General features: G+C 47.1%; 1 protein-coding gene across 2 annotated transcripts; it reads left to right on the top strand.

Moving 5' to 3' along the window:
- The first annotated feature begins 16,777 nt into the window (after nt 1-16,777).
- GALT (galactose-1-phosphate uridylyltransferase) lies at nt 16,778-22,634 on the top strand. 2 transcript variants are annotated; one of them, XM_043969548.1, is made up of 11 exons: nt 16,778-16,937; nt 17,292-17,461; nt 17,950-18,025; nt 18,126-18,174; nt 18,383-18,512; nt 19,333-19,389; nt 19,723-19,845; nt 20,178-20,310; nt 21,189-21,272; nt 22,129-22,283; nt 22,432-22,634. In XM_043969548.1, exons 1-11 carry the CDS (start codon nt 16,859-16,861, stop codon nt 22,495-22,497), a joined length of 1,122 nt encoding a protein of 373 aa, XP_043825483.1. In that variant the 5' UTR covers nt 16,778-16,858; the 3' UTR covers nt 22,498-22,634. The 2 variants fall into 2 exon arrangements, with proteins under 2 accessions (XP_043825483.1, XP_043825553.1); XM_043969618.1 differs by having other exon boundaries at nt 16,827-16,930.
- Nucleotides 22,635-23,245: the final 611 nt, after the last annotated feature.

Genomic DNA, 23,245 nt, shown 5'->3' with positions numbered 1-23,245 from the left:
TCTCTACTATGTTTCAGTCCTGTATCACCAAATTACCCATTGGGTTATTTCAGAATGGATGGCTCAAGGATATTTCAAACTCAGCATGTCCAAAACTGAACTTAGCATCTTTCTCCCCAAAATGCATCCATCTTCCGACACACACTATTTCTCTTGAAGGCACAACCATAGTTCCAGGCTCCTTAGCCTCCCTCACCCTATATATATCAGTTGCCAATTCTTGTTTCTGCCTCTGCAATAGCTTTTGCGTGAAATCCCTTGACTCTCCTCATAAAGCCAGCTCCTTAGTTCATCACCTCTTTCCTACATTATTGCAACAGCTTCCTAATTGGTCTCCCTTTCACAATTCTCTCCCCACTCCAGGCCATTCTATATACTGCTGCCAAAGTAATTTTCCTTACCTGAAGATCTGGCATGTGACTTCCCTACTCAGTCATCTCCAGTGGTTTCTTTAGAATAAAATCAAAACTCCTCTGTTTTGCTTTTTTTTTTTTTCAGGGCAATGAGGGTTAAGTGACTTGCCCAGAGTCACACAGCTAGTAAGTGTCAAGTGTCTGAGGCTGGATTTGAACTCAAGTCCTCCTGAGTCCAGGGCCAGTGCTTTATCCACTGTACCAACCTAGCTGCCCCCTCTGTTTAGCTTTTAAAGCCCTTTACAACCTGGCCTCAACTTTCTGGCTTTACTGGACATTACTTTTCCTTCCACACACTTCAGCTCAACCAGCTGACCTTCTCTCTGTTCTTCACACATTACAATTAATCTCCTGTCTCCATGCCTTTGCACTGTTTGGCCTATATGTATAGAATGAACTGACTCCTCCCCTTCCCCTCAAAAACTCTCTTTCTTCCTTTGAGACACATCTCAAACATCATGTTCTGCATGAACTGTCCTGATCCCCCCAACTGTAATTATCCTCTTTCTTAAACTTGTAAATACCTTGACTTTAACTACTTTGTTTTGGGGTATATTTATTCACTTTATATATATTTTCTATATAATTTAATATAATATATTAGACATATAATTACATATTTATATATTATTTTCTATGTGTATGTATGTATGTGTCTATCTGTCTACCTATCTATACATATATATTTGTCTCCCCATTAGCCTGTATGTTCCTTGAGTGTAGAGATTGTTTCATTCTTTGTACTTGTATCTCCAGCACCTTTGACAGTGCCTGGTACATACTTCTTTTGTTTGTTTGTTTGTTTTTGTTTTGTTTTTGCAGGCAATGGGGGTTAAGTGACTTGCCCAGGGTCACACAGCTAGTAAGTGTCAAGTGTCTGAGTCGGGATTTGAACTCAGGTACTCCTGAATCCAGGGCCGGTGCTTTAACCACTGCGCCATCTAGCTGCCCCTGGTACATACTTCTGTATTGACTGATTGATTGAACAAGCTCTTACCCAACCTTGAGGTAAATAGTAATTTAAAAGAGGTAAAGGCTCAGCTTAGGGACAGGTTATTTGAGGAAGAATGCTGGGCAGTTTTTTTCAACTCCAGGCTCCATTTTGGTCATTTTCAGATCCGCTCCTCATTCGGTTCTGGTATAAAGTGCCTTACTCAGCAGAATCAAGAAGAGGTCCTTGGGAGGGGAGGGACATTTCTCAGATCTCCCATTGAACAGGGGTGGTCTGCATCACTGAACCCTTGACGAAGACCTCTACAATGGAAACATGGGCTTGGGTGGTGCCAATATGGTTTATTCTTAGAGAACTAAGGTCTCTGTTCTTCATTTGGGGCTATACTGAGCCCTTTAGTGTCCTCTGCTTCCCATGCTCTCTCCTTTCTGACTAGCCATAGGCCTCCCTTATTAAAAAGATAAATGGCCCAGAGCTCAAGATCCAAGGAGTGATGTGTCTCAGAACACCAAACCTAAGCAGTGGGTTCTTAGCAGCCTGCTTCCAGCTCTGGCCTCATGGCTTGGTTTGATATTCATCACCATCCCCAGTCCTCTCTGTCCCATGCTTAACTCCCAACCTGGCATTCAGATCTTTCCTCCAGCTGGCTGAGCAAATCCATCAGGCTGACTGGGTTGCTTGTAGCAGAGTAGCTTGTCAAATGATCTTGGAGCTCCAGCTCAAGCCTTTCTTTACCATGTCCACAAAGACTGCCTCCTCTTTGCCCCCAAATGCCTCTTAGCTGCTGAAACTCGTTAGTGTACTGAAGTGTGGGTTTCTTTCCCTGCCCAGCATTGAAACGGCAGCTGTGGTTTCACTGTGCCCTATGTGGGCAACCCGACATTGAATGTGGGTAACCAAACATTAAATAGAACTCTACCTCAAAACACTGAGGGTTCCCTGCCAACAGGGTGTAGTGAATATGGAACTGAATGCTGAATCAAGAAAATAGGTTCCAATCTCCAAACCTCTCTGACCCTATTTCCTCAACTTGTAAAACGGGCAATAATAAGAGTACCTCACTCACAAGATCATTGTGAGGATCAAATCAGATAATGCATATGATGAATTTTGCAAACCTGAGAGCATTTTATAAATGTGAGCTAGCTGTTCCCTAGAGCACCATAGATTTAGAGCCAAAAGGAAGCTCGAGGATTTTCTAATTTAACTCTCCCATTTTACAGATGAGGAAAACTGAGCCTGGAGTGATAAAAGTGATTTGCCCAAGGTCATACAGGTGGTGAATGACAGATCCGAGATTTGGACCCAGGTCTCTTCTGACGCTAAATCTGGAAGTCTTTCCTCTGTGCCATGCTATCACTTCCAAGCTATTGTCAACCGGACTTTTTCCAGAACCGGTCTCTAACCTATGTTTGGCTGGAGCTGCATAAAACAGGCAAGGTGTCAGGAATTAGAAAGTTAACTTTCTAAGGGAGGAAAAAGGCTTTCGAGCAAGGTGGAGCTATAGACACATGTGCCAGGGCCCCACCCCTACTGGAGGGACCTGAGGTAGTGTGGGGAGATCTCAATACTTATACTAGTGATTGCTCAGTGAGTTGTAGCCCTAACAATGAGAGAGCAGCAAGCATGTGACAAGTTTGATTCACTGCAGGATGTTGCAACTTTGTCCAGTGTTTGTCTTTGACCAGAGAATACCTGGTAAATTGTGTGACTAACCCAGAGGGTGAGATCATCCACAGGGTGATCACAAAGGATTGTTGTCCTGCCAAGCTCAGGGCACACTTGCTTGCTGAGCCTTAGCTCTGGAAATAGGGAGTCTAAATTTTACTTTGTCACTATTGTTATTATTTTTCTATGAAGGAGATGGGCTGCCAAGTGCATTCCCTCCCAGTTCTCTAATGATAAGAGGCCACACAAACCTGATCTCTCAGTTAGGTGGGGCAGTGGATAGAGTCAGGAAGACTCCCCTTCCTGAGTTCAAATCTTCCCTCAGACAGATATACTAGTTATGTGACCCTGGGCAAGCCATTTAACCCTGTTTGCCTCAGTTTCCTCATCTTTAAAATGGTCTAGTGAAGGAAATGGCACACCACTATAGTATCTCTGCCAAGAAAACTCCAAATGGACTCATAAAGAGTTGAACATGACAAAATGACTAAGTAACAACAAAAAATCAAAAGTTGATCTGGTCCTACACCCAGAAAGCTTTAAATTATTTCCCATGCTCTCAGAAAACGAGCAGGGTTATGATCACTGGCTCCTCTGAAGGCAACTTGCTAGGAGGTAGGTTAGTATTTTCTGTGCCACGCACAGTTGCTGAATTGAGATTCTCACACAGTTTACTAGCACTTATTAACCCCTTACTAACTGCTAGGGATACAAAGAAAGGCAAAAAACCAGACCTTGTTCTCCTTAATGGGGGGAACAGTATGCAAACAACTATGTCTATACAACATAGGAAAAGCACTAAGATTAAGGAGGACTGGGAAAGGCTTTTTGCAGAAGATGGGATGTTAGCTGACACCTGAAAGAAAGAGGAATGCTAGGAAGCTGAGAAGAGAGAGCTCCCTCAGGCTATGTACCAACCTATCTAACATGACAGAGAAAAGTGAAGCCACCTTTGTGGGTTCATCGGTGTGGCTGTTAGGTAGTGGAAACTGTTGATCAGAGGCTTCCACCCCTTACACAGATGACCATGACTGCTGCTGGCTTGGTGGTTACCAGCCCCTGCCTGCCATGGGAACTAGAAACAAGCTTATTAGCTGGTATGATTCAGTCAAGCAATCCTAATCCACATCTGACCTCAAAGCTGCCATTTTCACTTGTCGCTGCAATGATATAGGCCATCTGGGATTCTGCAGCAAGTAAGACGTGAACCCTGACCAACACAGACATCCATGAACACCTCCATCTTCTAAGATGATGACTAAAAGATCCCTAAGGCAAACACCACCACTCTGCCACCTTTGTGTCTCTTCTACTCCTTCCCAGGACTGATTCCCCCTTCTCACACACATGTGTAAATTTATTTTGATTTGGGGACCCTGCCTTTGGGCTGAGATTAAAAAGCCTTAGGCCCTCAGGGTTTTTTCTGTCAGAGGGGCTGGTGCCCCTCCCCCTCTGCTTCAGCTGAGCCAAAAAGCCCTGTGGGTTTTACAGGAAGCCAGGTCAGATGGCTGGGGGAAGAAGCCCCAGCTCCCTCCGCCCTGAGACGATCTATCCCAGAGATCCCGGGCTCGTCCAGCCCATGCAGAGGTTCCAGGTGCGCAGCATGGGGCACGGACCCCTGGGTATGGTCGAGCCTCCCTGGTCGCAGCCCTAGTGCAACCAGCAGATTACCTTGGTGTGTTCTGGGGTGCAGGGAGCCTGGGGTTTCACTGGAGAGAAGGAAGATATATACCACGGAGTTGGACATTGAGGGAGGAGGGGAAAAAAGCTAAGAGCAAGGAAAGAGGCTGAACAGAAGGGGTGGACTGACAGAGCAGACAGACAGTAAGGCGGACGATACAGAAGGTTGGAGAAGACAGTAAGGGGCTTTTCAGGGGTTCATCGTTATGGTAATGAGAGAGCAGTAAAAGTGAAGCAGGGGGGGCAGCTAGGTGGCGCAGTGGATAAAGCACCGGCCCTGGATTCAGGAGGAACTGAGTTCAAATTAGTTCAAATTAGGGCCGGTGCTTTATCCACTGTGCCATCTAGCTGCCCCTCAGTTGTCTTTTTATAGCATCCATGTACCAGGCATGCCTTCTGTAAAGGGGGAAAATTCTAGCTAAGCTATCTAAAATCTAATGAGTGGTCGCCAATAAATTATAAGCTTTAATAAGAGTATTTAAGTGTTTAAGTATTTATTACAGAGCATTAGAATCAGAGAGAAAAGTAAAAATCTAACTATTTCTAAGAGACCGTATCATCCAACCCACCTTGGCGAGGTCAGGAACCAAAAAAGCGAGCAAACCCCTCCGCCAGCGTCTGCTTCCTACTTCATGTCCTCCTCCCAGAAATGGGAGGCTCCTCAAGTTGATTGGCTGGTAGCCTTGATAGACAGTACCCACAAGCAAACATCACTTCCTGACACCAAAGAAAAGCCACATGGCCTTGCCCTCAGAAGCCTTCTTCTCATGGTGGAGCTTTCCTACAGTAAGTCTCCAGCAGGTGGCATCATTCCAATCGTTATACTTCTTATCCCTTAACTGTAACTATCCATCTTTAGGCCCAGATATCTGAATGCAATCAGCCAAGCAGATTCAGCAACCAGCAAAATCAGGAGGCTCCATGCCTTGACTTGGGGTTCAATATTCAGTGAAGATTTTGAAAATAGCAAAAGATGAAGGTCCTGGAGTCCAAGGGAAAGGTCACTCCCTAAGTTTGGATAGGTTCCCAGGCTCTTTTGGTCTTATCATTGTGACTCTTGCTTTATATTAAATATCCATAGGAAATAGTGATAGTCAATCTTTATGTCTGTTCCTTTATCCACTTCACATTTTTCAGTATCAATAAGTTATCTAAGGCTTGGAACTGTCTTAATTGTGTACCATATTTTCTCTTCATTTTTAGCTTTTTTTTTTCCTTTTTCTAATTTAGTGTTATTTATTTATTTATTTAGGTGAGGCCATTGGGGTTAAGTGACTTGCCCAAGGTCACACAGCTAGTGTCAAGCATCTGAGGCCGGATTTGAACTCAGGTCCTAAACCTACAGTTATTTTATTATTTTGTGTGTGGGGGGCAGTTGGGGTTAAGTGACTTGCCCAAGGTCACATAGCTAGTAAGTGTCAAATGTCTGAAGCCAGATTTGAACTCAGGTCCTCCTGACTCCAGGGCCAGTGCTCTATCCACTATGACACCTAGCTGCCCCTCTAATTTAGTGTTGAATTTGATCTTTACTATAGCAAGCTGATAGTCTGAATATATGCAGACTGCTGATTCAGGGAAGTTCTCACCTTGAGTTGTAGGTGGCTCATGTTTCCCTTCCTTGAGCTCAGTGGACCTTCTTCAGGTCTTGTGTGGTAGGGAGTGGGGTGGCCTTCCCTTGTCTCACTTTAACACTCCTACTCAGAGGCCAGTGGGACAGTTCTGGTCCTCTGTGTGGGGACACAAGAGGGCTTGGAAGGGATTTGGGGGAGCCACTGCCACCTAGAACCATGCCCATTCATTGCCTTGGTGGAGGGGCCACAGGATTTTGCTTGTGAGGGGGAAGCCCCAAGGAAGATGTTATGGAAATGCAGTGGGACCCCAAGAAACCTAAAGATGCCAACCTCCAAGGCCAATGGAAAAACAGTTCTTTCTCCCACATCATATAAAAGGTATGGCAGGACATGACCCCAGTATGCTGATAAATAATATCAAGGTCTTCAAGATGATAGGCAAGATATGGATGGGTGCTGCATATCTTACTAATGCCAGATTATTCCAAAATCCCCTCCCTGTTGTTGCATTTTCCTCCTAGTTCTTTGTAATGACCTCTCCTCCCTTTTGTTTAGTACAGATACTGTGGGACAGTCACCAAGGTGATCTGTTTCCTGGCCATATATTCCTCTCCTCTTTTTCTTTTTTTTTTTTGGTGAGGCAGTTGGGGTTAAGTGACTTGCCCAGGGTCACACAGCTAGTGTTAAGTGTCTGAGACCGGATTTGAACTCAGGTCCTCCTGAATCCAGGGCTGGTGCTCTATCCACTGCACCACCTAGCTGCCCCCATATATTCCTTTCCCAATAAATCTCTTTTTACTTTACAATATTCATAATGAGCCTCTAATTCTTTGGATGAGCTAGCCCCCAAACCAGGTCACAAGTCCCCCCCCCCCCCCAAAACATGGAGATGGCATCAGGAGGACTCTGCTTGCCTGGTGAGGGTATGGAATTACTCCAGCAAGTATGCAGCAAACAGCTGCCACCTTGTAACCTGAACTACTAATGAAGACATGACACAAATCTGACCCTAGAGGATATGAAGTTTCACAAAACTCTTGAGCAGAGGTGACTGGTGACTGAACTGACTTCACTTTTGGATCTGAGACAAGAGAAAGCAATGCCACCTTTGCTGGGACCGGAGAAGTCAGACTTACTGGAACTGATGCCCCCTTCAGAGGATTTTGTGAGAATAAAGGGGTGTAGGGGCAGCTAGGTAGCACAGTGGATAGAGCACCGGCCCTGGAATCAGGAGTACCTGAGTTCAAATCTGGCCTCAGACACTTGATACTTACTAGCTGTGTGACCCTGGGCAAGTCACTTAACCCCAATTGCCTCACTTGAAAAAAAGAAAAGAGAATAAAGAGGTGTCTCCAGCTAATTACCTTATTTTAAGTGGTTTTGATGTGGGCTGGAATTAAGGTCAAATTGATCATGAGTCATCCCAAAAGAATTATAAGACTCAGTGACTCGGTTTCCCAAGTTTTATTGCAATACTGTGAGTGACCAAAGGGAGAGGATCAGAAAAGTGTAAAGGTATCTTTTGAATAGTGAAAGAAAAGATAGTTATATTTATAGTATAGATAAATTGATTTATCAGTCTCATTATAATATTCTCCACCTTTGGGAGGTACAGGGGAGGGCTTATCCTAATTTGGAGTTCCTGGGGTCCTAAGCCAATCTCCAGGCAGGTACCTTTTTCAGTGGAGATGTGTTTTGGGGATTTACATGTCATAAGGTGAATCTGGGGACAAATTTGGCCTTTTCTGCACATGTCTCTTTCTGATTCCCATGGCTAGTTTCAAAACATCTTTCGTTTATCATTTATTTCTAGTCTGACTTTCTATAGCCTGTGTGAGGGAAAAAAAAACCATCCTCTCCTCAATAATTCTCAGGAACTCAACAGGGATGTGGCAAAGGCTTTTTATTTCCTTCTCATGAGAAGGAGGCACCCTAGTGTGCAGCTAGTGGGTGCCAAGAAAGGGGGCTTGCAAGCCCTTTTTGTTTTGTTTTGTTTTTCTGTGGGGCAATGAGGGTTAAGTGACTTGTCCAGGGTCACACTGCTAGGAAATGTAAGTGTCTGAGGCTGGACTTGAACTCAGGTCCTCTTGACTCCACTGCACCACCCATCTGCCCCTGCAGGCCCTGTTTTATACCCTAATCCCTAACTCGAATGGACCCTCCCCTTTTTCATCACTGGTCCAATTACTCAAGGGTTACAATCTGTGCACAAAAACTAGCTAATCGGAGCAGTATTCCCACCCCTCTTCCTTGTATGGGTGTAACTCAGGAGTGGACCTTATACTTCCTTATATGGACACAACTCTGGAGCGGACCTTACTGAGATCAGGGCTCCTTGAACCATGTGATTTTGTTAACCTGAGGGGGAGGAGGGCATCTGAGACCTTTGTCCTACAAACAGGTCAGGAGGAGTATGACTGACTGTTATATCCACATTGAGAGGAGACAGCTACACATTTTCTCACAGCCTATCATTTTATTTAAGGCCTTCATGGCTTCCCTCCCTCTGTTCCCCGTATGGATACTGATTACTGTGGGTAAGAGAATTTAGCATCCTGACTTTTAAGTTATCCATTAACTGGGATCTGACTCCCTCTTAGAGCTCATATCTGAATTAGAGCTTGGACCTTAGGTTTTCCTACATCAGTTTTATTAGTCAGAACTACACTGCATCTGGCTGACGAACCAGAGGGTGGCTTGGGCTAATCTCAAGACCTTGCTTACTTCTCATCCCCTCACAGAAAGGTCCCCAGTCTTTAGGATAACAAAAGCTAACATTTATATAGTGCCTTAAGGTTTGCAGAGCACTTCACCTCGACTATTTCATTTGGTCTTAATGTCATGGGAGGATTATGGGCCCGGTCACCCCAACAATTCTCTGGGGGGTTCAAGGAACCTTTTCCTTGAAACCTCAGGGGTTTTCCCTTGAAATCAAGTAGGCCTCTCCTTGAACACAATCAAGGACACACCCACCCACCTAATGGAGATAAGCGGCACAGATGGAACTGAGCATGCTACAGGACCATCACCCCACATTCCAGTCCTCCTAAGCATCTGGATGAGGTAATCCAGGAGAAGACCACCTGGAACCGCCCATCAGCAGACTGCTTAGACCCATCAGGACAAAGTTGACACCCACCACCAGATCTCTCACGAGGGATTCTTCCTACCACAGCGCAACGCGGGAAGACCACCAGCCCCTCACCCAATAAGAGACTCTTACCCCCCCCCATCTAAACCCTATAAAATGGCACCCCACAAGTCAGTTGGGGGGAAGCGTTTTGTTCTGGCAAAACCTTCCTCCCGGCCGATTTCTCTTGTACCCCAATAAACCCGTTCACTTATTCCTGATTAGGTCTTGTGCGAGAGTGTAATTCTTTAAAGAGGAATTCCTTAGAACCCCAACCCGTACCCGATTTCCCCCATATCATCTGGCGCCCGAACGTTGTAGGGACGTGGGATTTTCCTCTTTCCTCTTAGCACACAAAACTGGGGGGGTGGGAACCTACCTTCTGGGTTTCCTTTCTCCCTCTCCCGCCTGACTCAACCTCCTGTTTGAGTCACAGAGAGGTAGAGAGAGGGTCAGCTTTCGCACGCGACAGTGGAGGGCAGCCTGAGTCTCCCTCCCTCGCTGAAAGCTCAAACAGACGTCTGGACCACGCTTGGCACAGAACCTGGAGGTAAGACCCTACCTTCTGGGTTTCTCTTCTCCCTCTCCCACCGGACTCAACCTCCCGTTTGAGTCACAGAGAGGTAGAGACGGTCGGCGTCTGCACGACAGCAGAGAGCAGCCTGGGACTCCTAGATGTCCGAACCACGCTCGGACTCTCAGACTACACGTTTCTGGGTAAGAACATTTATGCTTATGTGTCTATCCCTTACCAGCTCTCTGCTCTTGGTTCAGACTATTCTCCTTAGACAGTAGTTATGGGACAGAAAGGGAGTGTTCTGAAAAATTCACCTCTGGGGTGCATCCTAAGAGATTGGACTAGACTGGAACTTAAAAACCTAAGAAAGAGATGTATGATACATTTTTGTAACAATTTATGGCCACATTATCCTCTAGGAAGTGAAGGAAATTGGCCTGTACACGGCACCCTTAATTATAATACCATCTTGCAATTGGACAAGTTTTGCAAGCGTGAAGGGAGATGGACAGAGATTCCATACATATCGGCTTTTATGAGTTTGAGCCAGAAGTCAAAGGGAAAAGATGAGGTCCCCTTGCCGGTTGAGAATCACAAGGCCAAGCAATTCGCTAACTCTTTGGGCACCTACTCTGAGACCTCAGCCTCCCCTCCTCCTCAAACTCATTCCCTACCTGTTTCTCATTCCACTCCTTCTCCGCCTGCTTCCGTACCTATGGGTCAACCACAGTCATATCACTCTATGACTGAGACCTCTCCTTGCCCACCGGCTGATCTCAGAACCAATTCCCTGTGCCACACGGGGAGTGGATATCAGTCTCCCTCTATCCTGCTCTACCCCATTTACAATTGGGGGGAACTCCAATATGTTCCCATTTCTCCTGTTTTTTCTATTCAGCCGACCCCATCTGCTTTACCTAATCTGCAGTCACCTACGGCTATCTCCCTTTCCCCATCTCCACCCATGCTGCAGCCAAAGACTGTTTCCCCTCCCCCACCTACTCCACAGCCAAAGGCTGTCACCCCTCCCCCACTGGGCCCTGCGCCCAATCCTCTGTCTCCACCTGAGCTATCTCCCCAACCCAGGTCTTTACCAGTGTCTCCCACTGCTTCCCTGCTTCCATTAAGGGAATTTCCCATTGGGAAGGGCACAACATTAAGGCGTGCCCCTTTTTCTATAAGCAGGTTATCTCAGATTAAAGAGAAATTGGGGAGTTACTCAGAGAACCCCACAAAGTTCATAGATGGCTTTAAGTCTGTGACACTGGAATTTGACCTTTCCTGGACCGATTTGCAAATTATTCTTGCCAGCTGTTGTACCCCTGATGGAAAAAAAAACAGATTTGGGACCTGGCGGTACAAGTTGGGGATGAACACTCGCAGGTTGGAAATTGGGTTGGGGTCCCTGGATTTACAGCTGTCCCGGTCATAGAACTGAGATGGAACTATGATAACAGGGAAGACAGAGCTCATAGAAATCACATGGTCACCTGCCTAGTTGAGGGAATGAGAAGGGGGTTAAGAAACAAGTCAATTATGGAAAGGTGAGGGAGATAACACAGGGGTCTGATAAAAATCCTGCTGTCTTCATGAGCCGCTTAGCAGACTCTCTGAAGAAATATACTAACCTAGACCCCCAAAGAGATGTAGGAATTACTGTCCTCAATATTCATTTTATCAGTCAGTCTGCTCCTGACATTAGGAGAGAGCTCCAGAAGTTAGACTGGGGTCCCCAGATCCCATCCTCACAACTCCTTGACATTGCTTTTAAGATTTTTAATAACAGGGACCTTGCAGTAGCCAAAGAGAGAGAAAAGATGGCTCGTGCCCGCTCCATAGACCAAGCTCATATAATAGCAGCAGCCATCACCACATCTGCTACCAGCAGAACTCCGGCTGGCCGAGATTCTGGCAGCTGCAGTAAACTGGGACACAAGTGGGGGACGCCGCATGAAGGTGAGGTCAGTTCTCCTACCTCTTTGTCCCCAGGGCAGCACTCAAGAGATCGGCTCTGCAGCTTGCTCTCCTGACCAGCATCGTGTCAGGCCTATGGCCAAGCTGGACATAGGAGGCAAGCCTAAGAATGGTTTTGGGTCGACCTCTGTCTTACTCTCTAGTTCAGGTCCTAGCATGCAATCAAGGCACAAAGTAGGGATGGGATAAAAGGGACCCTTAATGTAGACAGACACTGCCTATCACAGAATTAGGCTTGAACTCCCTCCTGTAAAGCAGGCCACACCCTGTCCTGCAAAAAGGTCCCACTTGACTCCTGATCTGATAAAGTCCCTTTTCCCTTTTGCTCTGGTCAGTTTTAATTTTTTTTATTTAAGTCTGTTCCATCTAGGCTCAAGGATTCATGACACTGTGCCTACGTGTTGCCTCTGGACTCTCTGGGCCCCTCACAACTCCGAGCATTCCAGGCCTTCTCCACTTCTCTCCCCTCCCCCTCCCTTGCGCCGTGATTCTTCGACCCCCCGGTCAGCATGAAGCAGTTTCAGAAGAATCTTCGTCCCCTTTCCTTATATATAGAGAAGTGGGGAATGTCATGGGGTGCAGAGCACCCCAGAATTTCTCTGGGGCACACCGAGGAATCTTCTCCTTGAGAAACTAAACCAGAGGACAGATAATGCCTAGAGGAACCAAATCGGACTGAGCTAGCTTGGGATTCCTACCTTTCATTCTGGTCTCCCTTATCCTGGGGAGATAAATTTGGGTGTGGCTTTGGCCTTTGTGTTCTGAAGAGGGATCTGTAGCCACCCCTCACCCAATTCCTTTAGTCACTACCAGTGGGGGATGGTCCTCCACTGCTCACCCAATTCCCCCAGCTACCACCAGTGGGGGATGGTCCACCTTCACTAAAGGAACTTTCCACAGGCAGATGGTCCACCCACATCAGGCCTCTATAAAAGTACCTTCCAGTCTCCTGTTCGAGGAGATTTGGTGCCTCTGAGCCATGTGCTTTATGCCAAATCTCCCCATGAAAAGTCTAAGGATTTCTTTCATGGTTTCCCTCCCCCCACCCTTCCCTTCCCTTGCTCCTAAATAAACTATCACCTTGTTCTAACTATGTTTTGTGTGCTAGAGGGTGTAATTCTTTAAAGAGGAATTCCCAAGAACCCCAACCCGTACCCCATTTTCCCACTATATCATCTACAACAGCCCTCTGAGGCAGGTGCTGTTATTATCTCCACTTCAGTGCCTCAGTTTTCTCTTCTATAAAATGGGGATAATAATAGTACACATCTCCCAGGATTGTTGTGAGGATCAAATGAAATGATATTTGCAAAGTGCTTTGCAAACCTTAATGTGTCATATAAATACTATTTTAAATTATTTCACAGATGAGGAAACTGTAGCGAATAGAGATTAAGTGACTTGCCCAAGATTACACAGCTGGTGTCCGAGGTAGGATTTGATCTCAGGTATTCCTGATTCCAACTCCACAGCTCTAACCATTGCACCACTTAGGGTGACTAAATTTCTTTTACCTTTTCCTCTCTCCAGGATACAGTTTTCACAGAATTATAGATACAGAACTGGAAAGGATTTTAGAACCATATTTTAGAGATGAAAAAACTTTTACATTGCCCCAGAATCCCACAACTAGTAATTGTCCAAGGAGGGACCTGATCCAAAGTCTTCTTCATTCTAAATCCAGCACTTTATTTACTCCATGAGTATACCTCTCCTTGAGTCTTTTAGCATAGCTGTGGGAACTTGACAATGGAGAGACTACCTCTCAACCACTTGGCAAGCCCCTAAAAACTGTCTGCTGTCTCTTTCTCAGATGACCTCCATCAACCTTACCTTGGGCCCCAGGGCCCCAGCAGTGGGGGCTGAGAGCTGTGGGCAAAGATCAAGTAAACACATGCTCAGTTATAATCTTGCATCCTGGATTGTGGGGGTTAGAGGGGTGGAGGGTGGAGTGAGGGGCGGAGAAGAACAGATAACTTTCATCCACACCCAGTGACCCCCAGGTAACATGCTACCTTGTAAAGATACATAAGAAGAGATCCTGATTTGAATTCTTTTTTTTTTTTTTAGTGAGGCAATTGGGGTTAAGTGACTTGCCCAGGGTCACACAGCTGGCAAGTGTTAAGTGTCTGAGGCCGTATTTGAACTCAGGTACTCCTGACTTCAGGGCCTGTGCTCTATCCACTGTGCCACCTAGCTGCCCCCTGATTTGAATTCTTGACATGGCCCTTATATGAACTAACTACATGACCTTGGTCAAGGGAGTTTCTCTTTATGGACCTCAACTTTCTCTTCTATGAAATGAGGGGGTTGGATTGGATCATTTTTGAAGTCCTTTCTAGTCATAATATTATGAATCTATGGTTCCAACTCTTAACTTTAAATTGGGGGTCTTATTTTAGCTTTCTGGGAATGAGGCTTGCATACCCACTTGACCAGTTGAGACCCTGTCCCAACAATGGAATAACTTTAAAGTTCCAGCTCTACTCAGCTCTCTCCTCTCCCCTTCCCTCAGAGTGAATGCAGGAATTTCTGCCTTAGGACTTTCCACAGCCTGGGAGGGACCTGAATGCCTTCTCTCTCCAAGGTCATTCAGATCCTTAGGGTTAAATCTGTTCTCACACTCCTAGAACTTTGGATAAGAGGTGATACTATTCATGAGACACTCCTCCTTTAAAATATTCTTGAATTTTTGTTGACTTCCATGACACCAAATTTTCCTGGTCCTCCTATTTCTTTGACGAATCCTTCTTTGTCTTCAGCCTCTTTCTGCTCTTAAACAATAAGTATCTCCCAGGGGGTTCTCTTCTCCACATTTTTTTTTCTTTCTTTCTTTTTTTTTTTTGCAGGGCAATGGGGGTTAAGTGACTTGCCCAGGGTCACACAGCTAGTAAGCGTCAAGTGTCTGAGGCCAGATTTGAACTCAGGTCCTCCTGAATCCAGGGCCGGTGCTTTATCCACTGTGCCACCTAGCTGCCCCCTCTTCTCCCCATTTTTCACACTTAAATAATCTCTGCTTTTGAGAGCACATCTATTCTCTTGGTTTCAGTTAATAGTCCTAATAGATGATTCCCAAATCTATAATTCTACTCCTTGCAGACCTTTTCCAGATGAATATGTTGACCTGGACATCTCCCTAGTAGCTAAAACACAAACTGTCTAAAATTGAGTTATTCATCTTCTCTTTGAAACCCATTTTTCCTTTAACTTCTATATTTCTACTGGTTTGTTCATTCACATCTGACTCTGTGTCCGAATGTGGGGTTTTCTTGGCAAAGATGCTGGAGTGGCTTATCATTTCCTTCTCCAGGTCATTTTACAGATAAGGAAACTGAGGTAAACAAGATCAAGTGACCTACCCAGGGTCACACAGCTAGTAAGTGTCTGAGACTAGATTTGAAGTCATGAAGATGGGTCTTCCTCATTTCAAGCCCAGTGCCCCATCCTATTGGGCACTACCTAGCTGCCCATTTCTATTGGTAGTACTACAGTATTTGAGTTACTCAGGCTTCTTCTTCTTTTTCTTCTTCTTCTCCCCTCCCCCTCCCAGGGGTTAAGTGACTTTCCCAGGGTCACACAGCTATAAGTGTCAAGTGTCTGAGGCGGGATTTGAACTCAGGTATTCCTGAATCCAGGGCCGGTGCTTTATCCACTGCACCACCTAGCTGCCCCTACTCAGGCTTCTTAATGTTTAACTCTTCTCTCTCCCTTAATCCCCTCTCCAACTAGCTTCCAAGTCCTATCGATGCTACCTGGGTAAAATCTCTTGACACTATCCATTCCTTTCCACTTTTACTCTTACTAGTATCACCAAAAACAAGTGTAGAAGATGGTAGAGCTGGGCTTAGAGGGAGGAAAGCCTGAGTTTTAAACACTGGATATATAACCTTACAACAGACCCTTGATCTTCAGTTTCCTCATCTGTAAAATGAGGAAGTTGAACTAGATGACCTCTCAGGTTCCTAGCCTCCAGTCTCTCCTCTCTCACAGCGTCCCAAGTAATTTCCCTAACGTACTATTCTGACCACATTACTCTTCTGCTCAAAAAACCTTCAGTGGCTCCGTATTTCTAACGGAGTAAAGCATATATGTTGGGTTTTAGCATTCAAAACTCTCTACAATGGGTATAGCTAGGTGTCGCAGTGGATGGAGTGCTAGGTCTGGAGTCCGGAAGTCTCAACTTCCTGAGTTCAAATCTGGCCTCAAACAGTTATTAGCTGTGTGAACTCTAGGCAGGTCACTTAGCCCTGTTTGCCTCAGTTTCCTCATCTGTAAAATGACCTGGAGAAGGAAATGGCAAAAAAACACTCCAGTATCTTTGTCAAGCAAGAAAAAACCAAATGGGGTCGAGGAAAGTCAAACACAACTTTCCTTTATTCGATAAGCTCCTTTAGTCAGTCGGTCAACAACCATTTACTATGTGCTTGGCTTTGTGCTAAGTCCTTCCTTTAAAACGAAAAGGTGAACCTGTCACTGCACTGGAGGACTGTCCTTCCAGGAAAAACTGGATTAAAGTCTTGGGATAAACCCTCCGTACTAGCAAAGAAAAGGAAACAAGGTAGCCCATCCAATACGGAATGAGGAGAAAAGCGATCCGTTTTGTTACAAAGAGTGAGGTTGTAAATATTTTTGTCTACATGAGACTTCTGCCTCTGCCTCTGCCCTCTTTAAGATCTACGGCTAGCATTTTTCCTCCAAGACCCAGCCTGCCCCTAAATTCTAGCCGGAGTCTTTACTTTAGTAATCTGGAAAATGGAATTGAATTAAACTGGTGAGAGCCGGACTCAAGGCTGGCACCAATCGGGAGAGTGCTGGGGTCCGTCACGTGCTGGCGCGGGGCCAATGGACGCAGAGGGGGCGGGACCAGGCTGAGGTCCTGAGGCAGACGCGAGTGTGGCTCGCTGGGTCGCCAGTCCCAGTGGGTGGCTACGTAGGGGGTGGCAGTGTGGTGGAATGGCGGCGAGCGCGGGGCCGGGTGGGGACCTCGAGGAGCAGCGGCTGCGGCCGGAGACGGTGGCCTTCCAGGCGAGCGGTAGGGGCAGAGCTGCGGCCTGGGGCTGGTTCCGGGACGGAAGCTGCTGGAGCCTGGGGCTCCGCGGTCCTCAGCCCCCGCCCCCGGCCAGTCCGAGGTCCGCGGGGCCCCTCTCGCGCCCTAGAAGTTCCAAGTCCACGGGCCCGAGAGGCAGAGCGGCAGAACCCCGTCCCCCGGGGATGGGGACGAGGACAGCCTCGGGACCGGGCGCGCAGCGGCGAGACCCGGGGTGGAGTGGGCAGGAGAGAACCCCAGGCCGGGACTTAGCTTTGGGTTGCAATGGGGGAGGTCAGTCTGGGAGGGCTTCCTGGAGGAGGACTTGCTTACTAACTGGGTCCTTTCCCACTGCTCCAGAGCACCAGCATATCCGATACAACCCGCTGCAGGATGAGTGGGTGCTGGTGTCTGCCCACCGCATGAAGCGCCCCTGGCAGGGGCAAGTGGACCCTGTCCCCACTGATGTCATACCTCGGCATGACCCCCAAAACCCCCTTTGCCCTGGGACAACTCGGGCCAATGGCGAGGTAACCTGACCTCCCCTCCCCTCCCCCCCACCTGGGCAACTTGTCCTTCCCTGTAACATCTATCCTAGACCTTCCTGGGACCCTTCTTAGATGTTCCCCCTTCTCTTCTGTCTCTGCTCCCCAATCTCAGCTCCCTCCTGAGATCCTTCCTTTTTCTCCTTCATGAACCCCCCCCCCCCCATGATAGCTTTGGGGTGGGGGAAAGCAAGAGCCTTGTTTTCCACCTAATGGATAGAGAAGCTGGGCCAGGAGTAGGAAGACCTGAGTTTAAATGTGACCTCAGACACTTACTAGCTGTATGACCTTGGGCAGGTCATTTAATGTCCCTCTGCCTTAGTTTCCTCATCTGTAAAATGTTGAATAATAATAGCACCCACCTCCCAGGGTTGTTGTGAAGATCAAACGAGATATTTGTAAAGTTCTTACCAAAGTGTCTGGCACACAGTAGGTGACATATAAATGCTTATTCCCTTCCCTGCCCCATGCAGGTGAATCCCCACTACGAGGGCACCTACCTCTTCAACAATGACTTCCCTGCCCTGCAGCCTGATGCCCCCAGTCCTGGTAAACATAGAGATCTTGTCCCCTGGGGAAATTGGAGTTTGGGTGTAGTTTTGGCTGTGTGATTTTTCCCTTATACCTTTCTCTATCACACCCTCCCCAGGACCCAGTGATCACCCACTGTTCAGAGCTGAAGCTGCCAGAGGAGTTTGGTAAGGACTTCAGACTCTGCTCAGAATTCTGTGACTGAGCTTGGGAGGAGGGTATTCTCAAGCTCCTTCTCCAAGGTGTTTTTCTGCCTTGCACACAGTAAAGCCTTAAGTCTGAGTCTTCCCTTCCCCCCTCACACAGGGGTGCCCTTCCCTTCCTCCTTTCTCCTGAGTAAGCAGCTGTTGTCATCTTCTCCCTCCATTCGATCAGTAAGGTCCTGTGTTTCCATCCCTGGTCTGATATCACACTGCCACTGATGTCTGTACCTGAGATCCGAGCTGTCATTGATACATGGGCCTCAGTCACGGAGGAGTTGGGTGCTCAGTACCCCTGGGTCCAGGTCAGTAAGGTCATTACTTATAGCCCCAAGAGAAAGGAGGGATGGGGTCAAAGACTTGTAGTAGGTTAGTAGGGGAACCTCCTTGGGTGGTTAGATTGCTATAGGTACCTGTCTCATTGCAGACCAGGATTGGGGTGGGGGGGGTGCCTCTATCCTTGTGGAGAACATGGTACCTGTCTTTAAGTATTTGAAGGGCTATAATTTAGAAGAAGAAACATTAGACTTGTTCTGATAGGTCCCAGAAGTCAGAGGAAATAGCGGTGGGCAGAGAGATTCCAGAAAGGCACATTAAGGCTTGATATATGGAAAAAACCCCTATTAGAAGTTGTCCAGGGGCAGCTAGGTGGCGAAGTGGATAAAGCACCGGCCTTGGAATCAGGAGTACCTGGGTTCAAATCCGGTCTCAGACATTTAACACTTACTAGCTGTGTGACCCTGGGCAAGTCACTTAACCCCAATTGCCTTACTAAAAAAAAAAAGAAATTGTCCAGGGGCAGCTGGGTGGCGCAGTGGATAGAGCACTGGCCTTGGATTCAGGAGTACCTGAGTTCAAATCCGGCCTCAGACACTTGACACTTACTAGCTGTGTGACCCTGGGCAAGTCACTTAACCCTCATTGCCCCACTTAAAAAAAAAAAGAAATTGTTCAAAAGTAGACTTAAATTGCCTTGGGAAGTAGTGGAGTCCCGGTCCTTGGGGGTTGTCAGACATTAGCTAGATGACCCCTTTTTGGGTTAGATGATCTCTAGGGTCCCTTCCAGTAATGTGAACATTATTGTCTCTGTGACCCACTGGCTACAAAACTCTTCTTTTTCTCTAGATCTTTGAGAACAAAGGAGCCATGATGGGTTGTTCCAACCCTCACCCCCACTGTCAGGTAAATCTCTCATCATCATTGCCCTCAGGTGGTATGTGAACTCCTTGAGGTCAAGATGGTTTTGTGTTTGTTTTTTTGTATTCTTGGGGCCTGGCACAGTGATTGGCACGTTGCATTTGTTTATTAAGTGCTTGATGATTGTCCTATCCAGTCCTTTGTTCCTCCCTACCCCACTAGGCTCCTCCAACCCATTTTATTTTCCCATTTCTCTAAATTCAATGTGGGGGATGGGTACAGAGCTTTCTGGGACAGGACCCTCTGGAGATAAAGGATGGTGAGGGAAGGACTGTAAGAGAATATGGGGATTGGATGGTGATGAGGGGCCCTTTCCAGGTGTGGGCTAGCAGCTTCTTGCCAGATGTGGCCCAGCGGGAGGAACGATGCCAGCTGGCCTATCAAAAGCAGCATGGAGGCCCCATGCTTTTGGAATATGGGCGTCAGGAAGCTGAAAGAAAGGTAAGGTCAGAGTTGGGAACCTCAGAGTACCTGATTACCTGAGGTCCACCCCTCACCCACAAGCATTTAGGACATACTTTCTTGCCCCCCATCAGAAGCTGAGCCTGACCCCTAGGAGTCTGTGATTTCCTCTCCCCTCCCTCTCATACTCCTTGTGAATGGCAGGAAGATTAAGTGAAGGTGGGGACAATTCTGGGCCCTCAAGAGGCAGGTTCCCTCAAGGTCAAAGTTAGATCCCTGTCCCTAGGATTGTAAGGCCCCTACATTCTCTTCCAGTTTCAAGAACCCTAGCCCCCTACTTGGCCTCTAGCCCCTTCTTTCCCTATCTCCAGGAGCGAGTGGTCCTAGAAAGTGAACACTGGCTGGTGCTGGTGCCCTTCTGGGCTGTCTGGCCTTTCCAGACGATGTTGCTGCCACGGAGACATGTGAAGAGACTCCCAGAGCTGAGCTCTGTGGAGCGGGATGGTGAGAGGACTTGCTTTCCTCAGATGGCTCCTACCTATTTGCCCTTGTCAGTTCCTCTGGAACTTCTCTCTGTCCCTTTGTTATTTGGAGGGGCTTAAGGAGGTGGTAGGGCAGACAGATGGTTTAGTAGATAGAGTGTTGGGCCTGAAGTCAGGAGGACCTTTGTCTTGATCCTCTGGAAAACGAAACCACTATAGCAGCTTTACCAAGAAGATGTCATAGACAGTATGGTATGTGGAGTCATGAAAAGTTGGGACACAACTGCACAACAAAAGGGAGGTGGTAGCATTGAAAGTAGGGCAGCTAGGTGGTACAGTGAATGGAGTGCCAGGTGTGGAGTCAGGAAGACTCATCTTCCTGAGTTCAAATCTGGCATCAGACATTGTGTGACCATGGACAAGTCACTTTACCCTGTTTGCCTCAGTTTCCTCAACTGTAAAATGAGCTGGAGAAGGAAATGGCAAACCACTCCAGTATCTTTTGGGGGGGGGCGGGGCAATGGGGGTTAAATGACTTGCCCAGGGTCACACAGCTAGTAAGTGTCAAGTGTCTGAGGCAGGATTTGAACTCGGGTCCTCCTGAATCCAAGGCCAGTGCTTTATCCATTGTGCCACCTAGTTACCCCCACCACTCCAGTATCTCTGCCAAGAAAACCCCAAATGGGGTTATAAAGAAATGGACACAACTAAACAACAAAAAGCATTATAGTAGGGATTCTGGCTTTGTGGGATGGTGTTCTGTCTTCCAGGCAAGGATCAGAGGAGCAGAGCAGGAAGAGCTTGGATTCTGAGTTTTAAATATCCTGGTTCTGAATTTGCAGTTGTAGGCTCTGTGGGTCTAGGTAGTGAGTTCAGATGATAACAACAACTCTGTTCTAGATCTGGCCTGCATCATGAAGAAGCTCCTGACCAAATATGACAACCTATTTGAGACTTCCTTCCCGTACTCCATGGGCTGGCATGGTGAGGTTCATTCCCCACTACAGGAACCTAGGGGGCATCTAAACCCAATAGAGAACTCACACCTGGATTCCAGCTGTAGTTTCTTTTTGAGACCTATTGAGTTTTGCCCTGGAAGGACCACATCTCCCATCAAGCTTTGCTCAGCTGACCTGTTAATACTGTAAGGCATACTGGGAGTTGTGGTCTCTTCTGGGTGCATTGCAGGGCAGGACATGCTGGGAGTTGTGGTCTCTGGATGAGAAATTTATAGCATGATCTCACTACATTTCCCATAATGCTGTCCTGCAGGCTACCTGCTGGGGCAAAACATATTAGAAGTTGTTCTAAGATGAGACTTAGTTCTTCAAAACATGCTTGGGAAAACAGTACTAAGTTTTCCATGGGGGCCTGTTGGAGGCAGAGCATTTTTTAAAAAATACTCTTAAAAATATGATATTTTGTTTTTACACTGCCTTTATTTCAGACTATATCCCTCTCCCTTCCTTTACCCAACAAGCCATTTTGTGTAATAAAGAATTTTGGAAGAAAAAGTCCATCTAGTAATAACCAATCAATACGTGAACTGAGTTGGACAGTATATAGCATATTCCATACCTGAAGTTCTTCCCCTTTCGAAGAAGAGGAGGTGGGATGGTTTTTTTCAGCCTCTCCAGGGCCAAGCTTCTTAGTCGTCATAATTGTTTTTCGTTCTTTCCATTTATATTGTTTTCCTGGATCTGCTTCATTCTGCATTAGTTCATATAAGTCTTGGGAACAGAGACTTTACATTTGTACTACAGGGGAGTGAACTGTTTTGGCTGGTTGGGAGGAAATGAAGATTGCTCCCACCTAGTCTTCTCTTTCCCTCCCTTCCCAGGTGCCCCTACTGGGGCTGAGGCTGAGGCTGATTGTGAACACTGGCAACTCCATGCCCACTACTATCCACCACTACTTCGATCTGGCACCATCCGCAAGTTCATGGTTGGTTATGAGATGCTGGCCCAGGCTCAGAGGGACCTGACCCCAGAGCAGGTCAGCATCCCAGAATTTAATAACAGCTTCCATCACCCCAAGGGTGATGGAACCACATGGGGCTATAGAGAGGGGAGGAAGGGGATTCCAGGGGGAGGGGTCTTCAGTGCTCTGCTCCCTCTCCTGACTCTGTTTTTCCTTTCCCCAGGCAGCAGAGCGTTTGAGGGCACTACCAGAAGATCATTATAGGCTTCGACAGAAGGACTTGTCCTGACTATGGCTCTCAGGAGGAGGATTCAGTTAGGACTGCTTCCAAGCAGCAATCTATTTCTCCCTCAATTTGCTTCAACCCCCTTATCTCACAGGGTTGGGGAGGGGTCTCGAATTGGCAAATAAATCCTTTGCCCCTTTCTTTGTGGCTGCTTAGAAGGGGAGGAGAGCTGTTTCCTCGCCTCTGGTCTGAGGATTGGCTAGAATTGAGGGGAGGCCTGTATCTTGGGGGCCAGTCTCACCAGAGTGCTTGTGGACAGCAGTCAAACCCTAGCCGTGCTGGAGCCAGGTTCTGCCAAAGCTTGGCCCTGTATCAGCCCTTCAGGGAGGGGGCCCAGACAAGCCGGCGGCAGTGCTTCTCTGCTGGCAGACACTACACATGGGTGTTCATGTGGCTCAGCTTCTCCGCCCTCCCACGTGCCTAGGGCACACTGATACACAGATCAGTTTTGAGTCTGTCTGTGACAGCCTTCCTGGAAATGGGGAATGGGGGGCCAGGGTGGGGAAGGATTCCAGACTTGAGTGGACTTTACAGACCGCTTGTACACTAACTTCACTGATTCTTTAGGACAGCCTACCGGAAATATTAGTGCTCATTTACACAAATGGCCAGTCCAGGGCTCTACTCCTGATTTGTGGGCAGGGTGGGGCTTGAATTAGGAACTGGAAGTCTGAATCCCAACCCTGCTTCTGAGCAACTATGTGACATGGAGGGGGAGATGAGGGCTTTTCTTCATCTGCAAAATGGGGTG

The sequence above is a fragment of the Dromiciops gliroides genome, chromosome 1, assembly GCF_019393635.1.
Source record: "Dromiciops gliroides isolate mDroGli1 chromosome 1, mDroGli1.pri, whole genome shotgun sequence".
Lineage (NCBI taxonomy): Eukaryota > Metazoa > Chordata > Mammalia > Microbiotheria > Microbiotheriidae > Dromiciops > Dromiciops gliroides.
Note: the sequence above shows the minus strand (reverse complement) of the source record. Positions and strands in the feature narration are given on the sequence as shown.

Coding starts and splice junctions, on each gene's coding strand:
- GALT (XM_043969548.1), top strand. CDS start 16,859: ATGGCGGCGAGCGCGGGGCCGGGTGGGGACCTCGAGGAGCAGCGGCTG. Junction 16,938..17,291: donor GGTGGCCTTCCAGGCGAGCG/GTAGGGGCAGAG, acceptor CCACTGCTCCAG/AGCACCAGCATATCCGATAC. Junction 21,273..22,128: donor GTACTCCATGGGCTGGCATG/GTGAGGTTCATT, acceptor CTCCCTTCCCAG/GTGCCCCTACTGGGGCTGAG.